Source organism: Ylistrum balloti, unplaced genomic scaffold, assembly GCF_031769215.1.
Source record: "Ylistrum balloti isolate Yb309-2 unplaced genomic scaffold, AGI_CSIRO_Ybal_v1 Utg371822, whole genome shotgun sequence".
Classification (NCBI taxonomy): domain Eukaryota; kingdom Metazoa; phylum Mollusca; class Bivalvia; order Pectinida; family Pectinidae; genus Ylistrum; species Ylistrum balloti.
This window is the reverse complement of record NW_026782906.1, coordinates 31403-47751: the sequence shown is the minus strand read 5'-3', so window position 1 is coordinate 47751 and position 16349 is coordinate 31403. Positions and strand designations below refer to the sequence as shown.

Below are 16349 nucleotides of genomic sequence, written 5' to 3'. Positions count from 1 at the left end.
TGGTGAGATCTGGGTTATAACATTTGATTTTTCCGTTGAAAAGAGTTGCACTGTAAAATCAAGCGAAGAACCACCACATCAATTATCAGATCAAGTCTTGAAAACTGCAATTCGCTCGTGTGTATTTTTGTCCAATGTTAGGAAGTTGTCTTATTTAGTTTAAGCGTTATCTTGTCAAGTTAAGAACGAACAGATCAATTTTGGAATAAGATATAGCTGGGAATTTTCATATCTTGTTCTTACTATTAGGTGAAACTAAGTAACGGAAACACCTTTGTATTCCATTGGCACAGAATGTCAACAAAAAAGATAACTACAAAATTGATCATTTTAAAAATATTAATGTGTATCTTGAGTATATTATACACGTTGTACATATTTACATATTTATGATACACACCAGATAGCAGATGTATGTACATGTAATGATGTTTACGGAAAGTTCTTCGACTCGGTCCTCCCAGAGTCAAGATGAGACGAGGTCACCCAGAGTGTCTACGTTGTGATTTGGTTATCCCGAAGTGTCAAGGTCACGACGAAGTAAGAACTACTTTCTTCGACTTCTTCATGCGGTGTGCTTATGTGTCATCATTGGCTACGTGACGTCATCAATTATCTTTGTGACGTCATCGGTAAACAGTAATATAATAACAATGATAAAAGATTTACATTATTACATCTTTTGGTATTTTACTTCTATTTTTCAGTTTATAAGATTTATTTATCCTGAAAACATTAGTTATATCGTATTAAGTTGCCTTCACCAACGGATACACTGATAATAAAGGAGTTTTTAAACGAAAGGATATAGAGATATTTGTAACATATTCAAAATATATACAAAATTCTGTACACAAGAATGAAAATATTAACCAAAGGAGTGGAAAAACTGAAAAAAGAAAAAAAAATTATTATGGTCTTATTCTCTGTGGTTCCATGATCAAATTTTCAACACTTTCGCCACAGTACATAAAAAATGCGTTTTCAAAGTAAGGTAATAACGGTATTGCACCCTTTACCATGCAATATACGAAGACCATCATTTGATTATTGAAGAATAACAATTGTGGTTTAATTTTTAACATAATTAATATAATTTTTCATCTGCAAAAATTTCTGTGACAACCCTCAACCTCCACCCACGCAGCCCCCCCCCCCCCCCCCCCCCCCCCCCAAAAAAAAAAAAAACTCTCCAAGCCCACCACATAGTTACAGATAACTTGGTATATTCGTATATCTGTAAATTCGCTCTATATAGAAGGATTTACTAGTTAACATCAGCGACCATCAGTGGAAAAATATTTCGCTAAGACTGATTTCCTACGAAACGCAAGTTCTTTCCATGTCATTCTAATCTTAAGTTTTGTTACGTTAAGCTCGATGCCTCTAATAGTAACACATTAACTAAATGATATACATTATATATATGTAAAAGTAATTTCAATAACGTTATCGCGGTCATTATCTTATTATCGGGTTCATAAAACCATCTATTGACCTCAAACATTTATAATCCGTCGTTCATTCCATGATTTTTAAGTAGACATTCGTTCAAAAAACTGTTGGGGCGTTATGTAACAAAAGACAGTGAAAAGTGATAAGACTTGCATAGAAAAATTGCAACCAATTAATGATTGACAAGTGAATGGCACAGCAATATGCAACATTTCAGTACCCAGATTTAATGGGCTGTATTGATGTATCGGTTCATTAACACCACCGTCGAAACTCAGAACACTTGGTACACTAATATTCATTTAAATTGAAATCAAGATGTTCATTAAACTTTGAAGTATATAAAAAAAACGGTTAAAAAACACCTTTACATACTTTCTGACTTTTTTGGTAAATGTAGGGGCGATAACTCAAATAAAATATCACAGGTGCTTAAAAATATAATTCAGCTTTTCAGTTAACATAAATTGAACATCTGTGACAATATTCCATGAAAATATCTGTTGTTCATACTAGCAAGTGTGAATGATTTCGGCTACCGCAGATTAATAGAAACTTTCGGATGAACGCTCTACAATATAGTATGTAATGTAATTGAATTATGACTGCTGAAGTGAAATATAAATTCACGGAAATGTGTTGTCATAATATTAACAATATATATATGGCTTTTGTATATAAATATTGTGTATATATATATGCACACACAATGTATTGTACATAAAATATGCATGAAAAAACCCAAGAACTGATTGAAAACATACATATCTTGCTCAAATCGATGATAGTCAAAATGACTCAATTAATACCTAAATATATAAGTATCTTTATCAATTATCGATATTTTCAACATTTGGATAAAACGCTAATGATTTTCCTAATACACGGTACTGATAAAATCTCGGTTGACTCAATTTTTTTAATCAGTTGTTAAAAAAAGACTTGGCTGAGACGGGACGGGGAAATTGCCTCCAGCAAATATATAGTTTTGTACAAGATAAATATTATAACTTGGGCAGAAGTGGGGGCAGCAATATGACTGTGTGATAGGCATTGTATAAGACTCTATAAATGGCTACAATACAAGATGTTATTTTCGTCTTCAAGCGAGGAAGATTGTTCATCACATAATTCGATGTCAGATTCGTCTACAACATATCCGGAATATCGACTAGACACGTTGTTATTGTTGTTCGACGCACTATTTTCTTCCCCTAGTCCCTCCTCAGTTTCAAAAATATACTTCCGAACATCGTCCAGATCATCCGATTCATCAGATTCCTCCGCTGCTAAATGAGTCACGTGACCATTTCCCTTGATCAGTGAATTCGCATGGACATGGTCACGTGATGTGTAGCTGCCATCTTGAAGGTCATATGATTCACTTACAGACATGCGCTTTAAGGATTTTTGCATCCCTGACATCCACAAACGCCCACTCGATTTGCTTATGCGCTGTCTGCCAAGGATCATGTCATTAGTGTGTTCTATCCATGGAATTTTTAAATCATTCCCTCCCTCCTCGTCATCATCTGACGTCACACTATCGTCTCTGACGACATTTCCGTTTCGCGCTGTCACTTTCATGGTAAACATCTTTACCGTTCGTGCACTTAGCTGCGCCTGACAAAAGATGATAAAAATGTTCACTCAAATAAAGTTTATGTGATGACTATGACAGAACGATAGATATAAAATATATAATGTTTCATCAGGATTTAGTCAAAACTATCTCCCGTGATGCTAAAATAATCCTTTAAACTATAACCCGAGGTCGTTGGTAGAGGGGACATAATTTGACTGTATTTCTGACCACATGTATCATGCTTTTATAAACGGTAAGAAATTGTGTTTTTGTCATCATAAATGCTAAAATCTTGGTACTACTGAGTTTATGTTTCTATGGAATTCCATTTTTGTTGGGCGATCCAGGGGTGGGGGTGGGGGTGGGGGTGGGGGTGGGGATGGGGGGTGGGGGGTTTGGGGGGGGGGGGGGCTTTAGTTGTCACTGAGTGTGGTAATTTGGTAAAATGAAGTCTATGTTGTGTTTTGACTACTTACGTGGTCAGTAAATTGGATACCATTGAGTTTATTTATTATTTTGAGTAAATGAGTTTTGTATCATTGAATAAATGTCTTTATTGGGCTATTTACATAGTAAATGATTTTTGTATCATTGAATAAATGTCTTTATTGGGCTATTTACATAGTAAATGAGTTTGGTATCATTGGATAAATGTCTTTATTGGGCTATTTACATAGTAAATGAGTTTGGTATCATTGGATAAATGGTATTTTAGGCTACTTCCGTGGTAAATAAATTTGGTACCACTAATTCCATGATTGTATGAAACTACTTACGTGATGAGTGAGTTTGGTACCGTTGAGTCTATGCTTTTGATGGTATAGGACGATTGAGTCGAGGTAGGGATAAGGTTGATTGTCCATATAATACAGGTTGTCCTCGAAATTCACTCGATGGTGCTCTACATAATCAGTCGATCTAAAATCATCGATTTGAGTTTTATCTTTACACAAACAAACAAACAAAAAATATCGGTAAAGGTACAAATACGGACTATGTGTTTGTTATTTTGGTATTTTATTATGAATACAGATGTATTTCCCTAAAAAAACTCCTTCAAATGCGATTTCTAATTTGCCACATTTTAAAAATTATGAACATAAAACGATATTTCATTGATGTCTGGGAATGTTTTGTGTAAATCATACATTATTATTTATGAAGTATGAAAATAATTTTATATTTTTCGATAGAACAATTCCTCCTCTTATAAGCCAGTATGGTATCGCTACCATTTACTAAAAAGCTATTTATTGACTTTGAGTGACTGTAGACCACTTCGTTGGTCAATATTCTCTTTTCTGTGGTTGATAAACCCAGGCGTCGCCTCAACCAAAGTCTATAACAGTATCGTTTATTACAGAATGCATATAAATCTATGCGTAGACAAGTGATTGGTACGTGTGTAAGTAAACAGTTATCTGTAATTATTTATTGGTTGTATAAATCTCACCAGGAGATCTAAATATAGAACATGACGTTGAATAACTTACCTTAAGGACAGGTACAGCCTGTCCGTGTCATGATCCCGATACAAAAGGTAGGTCCCAGTGTCTTCTCCTTGTAGTACACTCTCTGCGTCCTCTTTACTGAATACGATCACGGTGCTTCTACAAAAGAGATGCAGGATCGTTAGTTCGAATCGTTTTCGGCTTCTAAAGGGAATTCCACATTCAGTGAACTCTTTAACTCCCATGTCCTTTAATTGTGCTCACCCTTAGAACCAACATTATGTTCAAAGTACCCCCTTCTTCATATCTAAAGCTGTTTTCACCTGTTTGTCTCCGGCTTTTTTTTTTTGGTTGCTCGCTTTGTTTTGTTTGTTTGTTTGTTTTTTGTTTTTTGTTTTTTTGTTGTTTTTTTTGTTTTGTTTTTTTTTTTTGTTACTCTAAAATCTTAAATTATAAAAAAGATTTGATAAGGAAATAATATAGTGAAGCTGCATAATCATTGTATAAACATTATCATTATAAGCTTATAGATACGATTCAACAATTCACAATTCAACATTTTTAGAATTAATGAAAAAAGAAATCCTTAATTGTATAGCTATACGTCTCGTTTAACGGTTTTGCATGCAGTGGTTCAGTCACAATGATTGTAACAGTGATTACAAGAACAGAATTTGATATTCATTTTTAGTATTTATATGCAAGTATTCACTAATATGAAATGTTATTAAATATAGATATATGTATAAACACAAGAAACAAAAGTTTGAATCAAATCTTCATACTTTTTAATGTAATTTAAAAAACCATAAATATCATTCACTATATAGATATACATGTTTTAATGAGATTTAAAAAACCACAAACGGTCACATTTTTTTTTATAAATATTGCAACATTCGATACGCCGTGGCATTGATGAAATTCAGATCATGCAAAGGACGCTCTCAAGACAAAGAGGACGTGATATAAAGGTATTAATCAAATTCGTTTCGCTAACAGTATGTCATGTAAGGCGCTGCTCGATCTCAGTGCAGGATTCCTCGATAATTCGACATGATAACTCAATTCAAATTTCATTCTAAGTGAATCGATTTTTTAAATTATCAGTTAAAAGTATCATTTTTCTTTAAATAGCCTGGTTTTATAGATCCGTAGAAAAAAGTTAAAAAACAATTTGAAATATAAAAAAAAAACTTTCGAAAGTTCTTCATCTTTCTCATAACCCTTTTAAAGAGTCTCATGTTTTTAAAAATAATGAAAATTCGAAAGGTGAGACTCAAATATAAGATTTTTGAATATGGAAAATTACTAAATTGAGTTGATTGGATGGGTAATTTTGATGCAGCTTCGATAGACCATATACCCCGTATTTTTAAATTGTAGGCTACATGTTAAATTTAATCATGTTTGTACGTGTGAGTGGTACACACAATACGCTGTGAATATCCAGTCATAACAGTGCTCCAACTCCACAAACTTCTCTCAATGTTTCACAATTAAAAATCTCCCTTCAACAACAGGCCATTTTTTACCAGAAATAAAACACAAACTACCAAACTAACCAAATCGCATTACTTTTAATACGTACAGGTGTCATAGATTTAGGACCCCTAATTACAGGTGGTCAGAATGGGTATTTGTTTGTGAAGGAAGGTAATAACGAGACTATATATGTACTGCTGGACACTTCTGAAAGTTATGAGCCCTCGTTGTCGGCCCTCGTTACGCAGATATGGAGGCACGCGTTTAAATTATATGCCTATTTTATTGACAAATCTGTCATAAAGTTCGATATCAGATTAAAAATGTTCTCCTTGGCAGTGCGATTTATTTTCATGATTGAACATGTTCCAATCTCTACTGTTTCTCCCTTGTGTAGGAACCAAAAACGGTATATTTCGGGCCATGAACGTTATATACATGGTTTACACAAATTTATGAGTAGGTTATAATTTACAAGTGTATGGTTCATGGAACAACCTACACACACACACGGTTTGTAATATAGCTCTTTGCCCCCGTTTTAAAAATATATGGCATTTATTGTCGTAGTAAAGGACAGAGTGATGAAGGCAAATATATTTTTTCAATTATTCTTCATGAAAATAAAACTGAAAGCAAATCGACCAGTGTCTATTTCACTCTTTCACTCCTTCCACCTCGCTGTACGTGGGATCGTCATCAAAAACAAACCTATAGGTGACGCTGAGTAATTTCAGAATTCACAAAGGGATTGATAATAAATTTACTACTAGGCCTACTAAATTGCTAATGAATACCTAAGCAGGGGATGAATTTCGCGTCAATTGACGATAAACTTGACTTCTACAAATTTGTTCCAGCTTGATTATATATTTACGAGACGATAGCTCTTGAAATGTTTGTTTTATCTAGTACATTGATGTTTTGTTTTGACATATCAACGTGTGTTGCTATAGAGACGATAGAAAAGGACGCGAGAACCCGTTGTAAATCGTGCAAGCGTCTCTTTGAATAGAGAGAGGTGGACATTGTTCAAACGTTAACCATAAATAAAGGAAAGCGTCCACAAGACCACGATCAGACAAACAAGATCAATCCAATTTACTTTCTGTAACCTTGACCCCGGTGATTGTAAATTTTGTCAAGTAGAATGAAATTCAGTTGAAATTATATAATACCATGAGTAATCATTCTGCATACTGTAAATGTTCTATCGGTTGATTTTTCTTTAATCAAATTGAAAATCAATTCATTTCAAAAATGGTTTATCTGGCCTAGATTTCACAAGTTAAGTTCTAAACTGGATTGAAGACAGATTTTACTTTTGGAGAAAGTTATTTGGAAAGGGAAACAGAGAAAACGAAACATTTTGTTAATTTTGGGAAGGAAGAATTCATTTCAAATTCAAAAAAGTGTCTCGTGATTTTTCTGAAGATGAATTCTCATTTTTTCTTACCTGAAAATAGCATTTAGTCATGGAGTTATCGTGTTCTGTCCCAGGAGACGCCTGCTCGCTTTGCCAGTAACAGATATTTAACGTGTGTACATATTGATTAGATATTTTTAAAAACTTATCGATTTATTGATTTCTTGGGTGACGATCAACTATCGAGCAATGCCTGGCACCCGTCGTACACGAGATATGTTAAGTAGAATTTCCTTCACAATTCTGTTTCGGAATGATTTTCTAGTTATCTTAAATTTGACCTAGGCTTGAAAATTGCGATCAAAAGTGGGTTAGGCTTGTTTGTTTGGGGTTTTATGTCTTTGTAACTGATATTGAAAGTAATGTAGGGAATGAGTAGATAGCATATATAAACAGGTCAACAGTTCAAGAGATGAATTGTGATAATATGATCTTGTGGTAGACGTGAGCAAGTATATCGAAATGACACAAATGGTGAAACTCGTTTCTGAAGTTTTCTCTTCTTTTTTTTTTACATTAAACGGATGTTTAACTTCGGATGTTTAACTTCTATACAGACTACAAGGTCATCTAGAACAAATTTTCTTATCAATTATTCAAATATTTTAAGTCATGTAAAGATATATAATAGGAATAAAAACAGGCCCTGTCTCGCTGAGGTTTAAGGAATGGTAGGTATATTTCTGACACTCTGCCGCTTGACTGAAGGAAAGCCTCGCAACCTGGGTCTAGTATAAGGGGATTTGAACAAAAAATACATAAGGATTAGGGCCAAATTTCTACACCCACGGTCCGGTGTACGTGATACGTAGGAAGTTCGAGAAAAAAAAGTGGAAGACATGTGATACCATTGGTCTTTTCCATGTCGATAAAAACACAGCCAATCGGCGCTTGTTTGGCGAATGATTTTCAAATAAAAGCCCAAAGTCTAATTAAAACTTCATTTGTGCCTCGTCTATTTCGCAATCCACTTTGCAGAGGCATCAGAATGTTATTGGCTTCCAAGAACAAAAAAAAGCCTGGCGTTTGACATTAAAGTAGTTAAAAAATCATCCTTGCCTGACTTTTGAATGGGAATGATAGAAGCATCATTGAAAGACTGGCAAGCTGCCAGAAGTGTAAACTTCATTAAAAACAAAATGTATTATTCTACTAAGTATTTTAGGAAATGGACATGGAACATCGTTCGGGCTTGCCGAGATTCGAGATGTGGAAGGTGTCTTTCCTGGTTAGAGAATTTGAAATTTAGTCTTTTTCCCCTCTTTTCATAATTATTTATTTTTATCAATCATTCAATTAGTTGGCGTGTCAGACATTATCTTGGAAATATACTATCCCTTACTCTTCCTCTTTTGTTTTTCATAGAACGCTGTAACTTCATTTCTGTCGGATAGTAGACAGGGTATTGCATAGAGTGCTTGCGGCTGGACAGGTTTGTGGTCTTCTGATGTATCGAACAGTTTGTCTAGGGACTTTGCTTTGCTTTTTTTTATCAAACTTTAATTGGATCGTTAGCATATTGTATCCTTATTTTTCTCCCCTCTCGTAAGTTTTATAACACTGTAATGGCTGGAGTATGACCCAACGAGGGAGAGGCTGGTCACGTGGTCACCTGATGTTTCAGTAACTATGACAAAATGGCCATTTCACACATATTTGCTGTTATTTGCAAACTATTGACCAATTGATCACTGGCAGCAATAACATTGTTTTATAGTTTCATAACATCATTTGCAAAACATAAGTTAATATGAATTCACTAAATCTTTAAATGGGTGAAAACATGATATATTCAATATGTCTACCTAATGTTCCGTCACATTTCTTTGGTAACGGGGAACAATCACGTTGTGACGTCACATTGCTGGAATACACGAGGATCAATCACGTTGTGACGTCACACTACTAGAGTGTTCCGTCACATTTCTTTGGTAACGGGGAACAATCACGTTGTGACGTCACATTGCTGGAATACACGAGGATCAATCACGTTGTGACGTCACACTACTAGAGTGTTCCGTCACATTTCTTTGGTAACGGGGAACAATCACGTTGTGACGTCATACTGTTAGGGTACACTGAGACCAATCACGTTGTGACGTCACAATATGCAAAACAAACGAAATCGAAACAAACCGAAACTAATGAATGTAATCAAAAGGAAACGTTATTTCATGAATTGTCCTTAATCAAAGATAGTACCGTTTACATATAGTTTTATTTTACTTTTGATATTTACTTTCTTTGTCAGGGAAGTAAAAAAATAAAGACCAAACACACATACCCTACCACATGCGCAGAAAAAAACCCCACAAAAAACATACAAATAAAAGAAATTAAATAAAAAATAACAGCAAAAACAAAATATAACATTAAAAGGCATGATCAGTCTTAATCAATCTACAATTGGCATTAAATTTTGTTTAACATTGTTGATAATTCTTGCGGCGTGTATATTTACACGTGATAAAAAACCCACATTCTATAATATCATTTTAAAGATAAATTTTGTCATGAACAAACCAGTCGATAATTTTGAAGTAGAGGGCTTTTTAAACGCCTTGTCTAACATGTTCTGATGTGGACCCCTTTAGATAAAGTTATGTGTACACTGATAGCAGACATATCTGTTGTATAATTTAGAATAAATTATTATTCTAACTTGGTTAACCGGAACACGTATTGCCTTAATTCAATAAAAAGTTCCCCTACATGAACTACTGTGTAAAATCGAGCGGATATATTCGCAAGACCGGTCCTCTCTCTAGACAGATCCCATTTAAAGTTAGACATGCATAGCGGTTACATTTTAGACTGAAGTATCAATGATGATAAATCGCTTCACCATGATGTATTCGATATGTGAACGGTATTTGACATTTTAACGTTTGATTACATACCAGATTACAGACTGTTAATAAAGCGTTACTTTGACACTGACAATGGCAGAATTCAATAACACATTGATATAACACGCATAAAAACAAATATCACGTTCCAGGAGTTATTCACGTTGTGTCGTCACATTGCTAGGGTAAACAGGGCTAATCACGTTGTGCCGTCACATTGCTAGGGTACACGGGGCTAATCATGTTGTAACGTCAAAATGCTGGGATACAAGGGGAACAATCACGTTGTGACGTCAAAATTCTGGGTATAACGGGACCCAATCAGGGTGTGCTGTCACAATAATGAGTTCAGGGGGACCGATCACGTTGTTCCGTCACATTTCTTGGGCAATGGGGACCAATCACGTTGTGACGTCACATTGCTGGAATACACGAGGATCAATCACGTTGTGACGTCACACTACTAGAGTACCCGGGGACCAATCACGTTGGGACGTCATACTGTTAGGGTACACTGAGACCAATCACGTTGTGACGTCACAATATGCAAAACAAACGAAATCGAAACAAACCGAAACTAATGAATGTAATCAAAAGGAAACGTTATTTCATGAATTGTCCTTAATCAAAGATAGTACCATTTACATATAGTTTTATTTTACTTTTGATATTTACTTTCTTTGTCAGGGAAGTAAAAAAATAAAGACCAAACACACCTACCCTACCACATGCGCAGAAAAAAACCCACAAAAAACATACAAATAAAAGAAATCAAATAAAAGATAACAGCAAAAACAAAATGTAACATTAAAAGGCATGATCAATCTTAGTCAATCTACAATTGGCTTTATGACATTAAATGTTGTTTAACATTGTTGATAATTTTTGCGGCGTGTATATTTACACGTGATAAAAAACCCACATTCTATAACATCATTTTAAAGATAAATTTTGTCATGAACAAACCAGTCGATAATTTTGAAGTAGAAGGCTTTTTAAACGCCTTGTGTAACATGTTCTGATGTGGACCCATTTAGATAAAGTTATGTGTACACTGATAGCAGACATATCTGTTGTATAATTTAGAATAAATTATTATTCTAACTTGGTTAACCGGAACACGTATTGCCTTAATTCAATTAAAAGTTCCCCTACATGAACTACTGTGTAAAATCGAGCGGATATATTCGCAAGACCGGTCCTCTCTCTAGACAGATCCCATTTAGAAAAAGATTTACTTGAGAATATGTCAAGGTAATTCAACTGGGAAAACTAGATAGCACATCATATGATAATTAATCCGACGATACAATATCAAAATTATGTCTTTTGCGTTCAATTCAAGAGATTTCGCTTGAAAATTTTCATCCGTTTGACTAATGACTCAATAGTATCAAATTGATGGCCTATTTGATACGGTCAGATTTCTTGACCGCGGGTCGCTGTGCTACCGGGCAAAGGTTGTTCGTTTAACTATGCACCGTGATCAAGTACAGAGACGTATATAACACAAAGTTTCTGGCGAAAATGATCCTTCAAGGTCGTTTATTTGAACAAAGGTAGCCCTTCACCTCAATATATCATTTGTTAAATGTCATGATTGTATAACTTAATGTTATTGCGAAGAAGTTCAAACAAAATATGTTGTTGGAAGAAGGCATAAACACAATTGGTTTACAAATAACTTATCACGCAGTTGTAAAAGGGAAGGGCATCTAAAGCTTTTATGTTTTAAACATAAAATAACGATCGAATTGGTCAGGTAAACAGTGAGTAAAGGGCGTAAACTACTTATCGATTAGAGTATCAATATACACCTGGTGTGTACTACAATGTATATCGATCCACACTGAACACGATAGTATTTTTACTTTGAAATCTAAACCCTTCTTTCTCCCTCTAACAAAGCGTCATCATTACTCGCCCTTCCCAATCCCCGATGGGGTAAAATTGATCAACAATGATCGATTAATATGGATTCTGTTGAAACATTGCAAAGTGAGTTGGTTATGAAAGGTAATAAGAATTATGTGATGATTGGACGGTGTGTAAAAAGTGACTGAAATTCACATACAGTCTGGTCGTTTTAGAAAGGGATGTGCAGAAGTTTAAAAATGCAAATGTGATAATGGTTTCATGATATTATCCGAACTATGATTGTTTAGTTTAATTACAGTATTACCTTGGGCTATCCTTGGTCCTTTGGTTGATCGTAACTTGCTTGCTGATTCCAAAGCCCATGCGAAACCATATTATTTCAAAATCATCAAATTCAAGAACAATCTCCCCTGTGGTGCACTGTTTGGTCTAATACACACCCTCCAGAAGCAAAAACAGAGAATCCGTGGGTCATATATCCACAAGTATATTACTCCAACAATAATCCAGTTTCTTTAACTGTTCGTTTCAGTTCATATTAAGTTGATTTTCAATCTTTCCTGTATATAGATTCTTATAATCAGTGTATATAACTTCAACATTCCCTGCCGACTCATCACGTGCATTCATATCGATACACTATCGTCATAATTTCACGTATTTATCATCATGAAAATCCGATATGTTCGTTATATATAAGCTGTCAGATTGAACACGCCCTAACAGCACACTAAATATACCTATATCATTCACTGAATCCGATTCATTTAAAATCCGATGCCCACGTGACCATTATGCACTTGTTTAAATCTCCTCAAACGGTAGTAGAGATATAACATTCCACTCGAGACGTCGGCTCGTTTATCCTCACCTAAAACGTAAACAGACAAGTACCCTGGATAGTACTTCAAAACAAACCTACTTCCAGCAAAGAGGCAAGCTGGTCTTCCATTGCAACGTAAGAAATCGAACGCATCCCGATATATATATATTGTCCAAATGTGACGCTACCCGCAGGGCGTGGTCCTTCTACATTAGGTTATAGACAAATAGAAATATAAAAGCTAAAAATCACAGAGAAAACGTTTCATATCAACTGCAAGCCGAGGCCATCTTGAAGAACCAGCTGTTACGCTGTTTTACCTGGCAAAAATCGATACATTCTCGTGTGCTATGAACAGGTAACACTAGACATGAACACAGACTGCCGACACTAAGCAAGGGGTCCGATCATGGCGCCAATTTACATAATCGGAAGGCAGAAGTCAAGACCAGCTGTATCAATAATTTATCACGTGCGAAAATTCGCCCGTGAGAACCCCCCTCTCATTTCGACTTGTTACAACGGCTGGAGTTTGGATATCAATCCGCTATTGGTGATTCTTTCCTTCGCCTGATCACGCATAGCTATCAATTATTCACACGCACGTAAAGATATAGTGCATCAATACAGGTATGTCAGTTCGGATAGAAAAATCAATCATTCGTATTATTGATGTCTATAACTCGAATGAGTTAACAGTACGAACCAAATTCCACTTCCCAAATGTTTTGCGGAACCAAATATAACGACAAAGGAAGAAAAAATGACATTGAAAAATCGTTTAAAAGCTCTCAAATCTCTGAAAGGTTTTGAATTTAAACGTTTGGTTTTTTTTTAAATTGTCATGAAATTTTTAGAATGGACACGATAAACGTAACATTAAATCACAGAGTTGGTAGGTGGTGTTGCGTAGTACCTGCATTTTTAAGATATACATGTATTACTAAATTGCAATAAGCACGGGAAAATGTTATTGAAATATGTTTTTTGGTATACGGAGGAACGGCTGTTGTATCGAGTTACGTTATAATGAGAAACACTTTATCGAGTGACGTTATAACGAGAAACATTTTATCGAGAGACATTATAACGAGAAATATTTTATCGAGTGACGTTATAACGAGAATCACTTTATCGAGTGACGTAATAACGAGAAACACTTTATCGATTGGCGTTGTAACGAGAATCACTATATCGAGTGACGTTATAACGAGAAACACTTTATCGAGTGACACGATATAGAATGATGCGAAACAATATTCAATATTTAAATAAGATACACTATGTGTAATGACGTTACAACGAGAAATAGCATATCGAGTGATGCTATAACGACGAAGCACTTTAGCGAATGACGTAATAACGAGCGTTCTTTTCAAACTATCAGACGTATGAAAATTACAAAATTTACGAAATTATGAGGCTATTTCCCCTTTCCATTTAGATCTTAATTTTCTTTTGATCAATTTTGTTTATCCTTTGTCACCTGTTACGTTAAAATTCAGGCCTTTAGCATCAATAACGAGTCCACGAAGGATGAAACAGCTGTATGATGCAGCTTCATTCATTATTTAGCTCTGTTTTATCTTATTCAAAATTCGTATTGAAAGGTGCTATTATTTTGTGTGTCTTTTGTATAGTATTCTAAAATCGATAAATATGACCCTAACTTACCATACGAGGAGAGATGAAGTCATCTGAAGACGCTGTCAAAAGAAAATAGAATCACATTTAAAAACTACCAAGTTAATCAGTCACAACGTTTTGATATATTTAACTTGGCTTAACTAAATAAAAAGAAATAGACATATGAATCTCAACTATTCAATAACGTCCCTAGGCAGTTTTTCAGGTGTAGGCTGTCGGGAGTTAGCTCCCTTGCTTCGTCTTGAAAAATCACATATAACTTCTATAATTTCGTTTCTGCATCTTTTGTAAGTTTTAAAAAAAAACGTAAACGAAGCTCTGAAAATCCCGGCAAACAACGGAATAAAAAGTGTTCTTTGGTCTCAATTTCTTGATTACTTGAATGAACAGCGAAATATCTACAAGATTTTTACGGAATAGACTTGTACTACATCCTCATTCTTTCGTGGTAAGGCTGGCCCTTTCTATCGCTATGGAATTAAAATAGTGTGGCCTGTTGCCTTCGCTGGTGACAGCAGAAAAGATTCCATGTGAAGGGTTGTGCGACTAAGACATATGACATAAGTTCTTATCAACACAAGTATTATGATCACGAATGTTGTTGTTACGTTGTGGAAGATTTTGGGTATATATTTGTTGAGGAGACCGTGTACCATTAAATGTTAGGTTTTTGCTCTCTAGGAAGCCAGCCTGTCTCAAGACAATGTTTCACTCTTCTTGTTGCCTCTAATGTCAGCGGCTAAGTTTTTGTAAAACCATCTCAGATAATATTGCCATGATTGAAAAAATAGCCGGAAAAGAGCACAACACAGATTTTGCAGAGAGGTACGATCTTAAGTCAACTTTTTGTGAAAAATATCAAATTTTGGTGAAATCTGAGATTTTGATATGTAAATGTAATCGATCCAGCCGCCATTTTTAATAGAAACAAGTTCAGATTGTCAGTATTGTTCAGACAGTGTAGTATCAGTGCGAGAAGAATGCATGTGTTGCGTCTTACGTTTTGGGAGGCTTGTGACGGTGCAGAATAGAATACGACTTTATAGTGCTACCACAGTTCCTCTTTTAACGACGCTTAAAACTTAGTTAAGGTTGCAAACGCTCAACAAGAGGCCAATGATGAGGCAGTGTTGAGGGAGAAACGAGGAAGAAGAAAATTTTGAAAAGAGAATTATTAAAAGAAAATAATAAAATCCCAAGTTAAGACGACTCTTACAGTCATATACTGGGGCGGCAGGTACAATTCTTGCGCCCTAGCTGCAAAGCAGGTTAGGGGGAAACTGAATTGGAGTGTTCTATTTTTATCTTTAAGCCCCTGAATCGAAAGGGTGGGAGGGTATTGATTTTGTGCTGTCGGCTTGTCTGTTTTCCATACATACTGCACCGTAAAACTGTGCATGCAATTAGCAGATTCCTCATACAGAAAAGTTTTTAATGTCCCACTTCAGAATTTTGTTGTAAGGGTTTCATAAATTCGTCTTGTTTTTTTGTTAGATGTTTATAGGTTTCAGTTTGGTAAGATTAAAATTTACCAAAACAAGTGCGGACCATTCGGGAATTTTACTTCAATTTCTTTTTTTCTTCCAGTGCTTTATGTCTAGTGTGTCAATAATGAGAGGTGTCGTAAGCAAATAATTTGATATAGGTTGATATAAATATAGACCCAAGATGGAACCCAGGGAAATCTTAAACAAATTATATTTTTTGTGATAACAACTCTTTGTAATTATAAAGATAATTTTCTAACCAT

The 16349-nt window shown here is 35.0% G+C and overlaps 1 protein-coding gene across 1 annotated transcript; it reads right to left on the bottom strand.

Moving 5' to 3' along the window:
• Positions 1-2520: 2520 nt before the first annotated feature.
• LOC132563691 (uncharacterized) lies at positions 2521-12495 on the bottom strand. The gene is made up of 4 exons (XM_060228441.1): positions 12434-12495; positions 4534-4650; positions 3817-3958; positions 2521-3078 (listed from the first exon to the last, which is right to left on the bottom strand). The coding sequence occupies exons 1-4, from the start codon at positions 12490-12492 to the stop codon at positions 2521-2523; spliced, it is 876 nt and encodes a 291-aa protein (XP_060084424.1). The 5' UTR covers positions 12493-12495.
• Positions 12496-16349: the final 3854 nt, after the last annotated feature.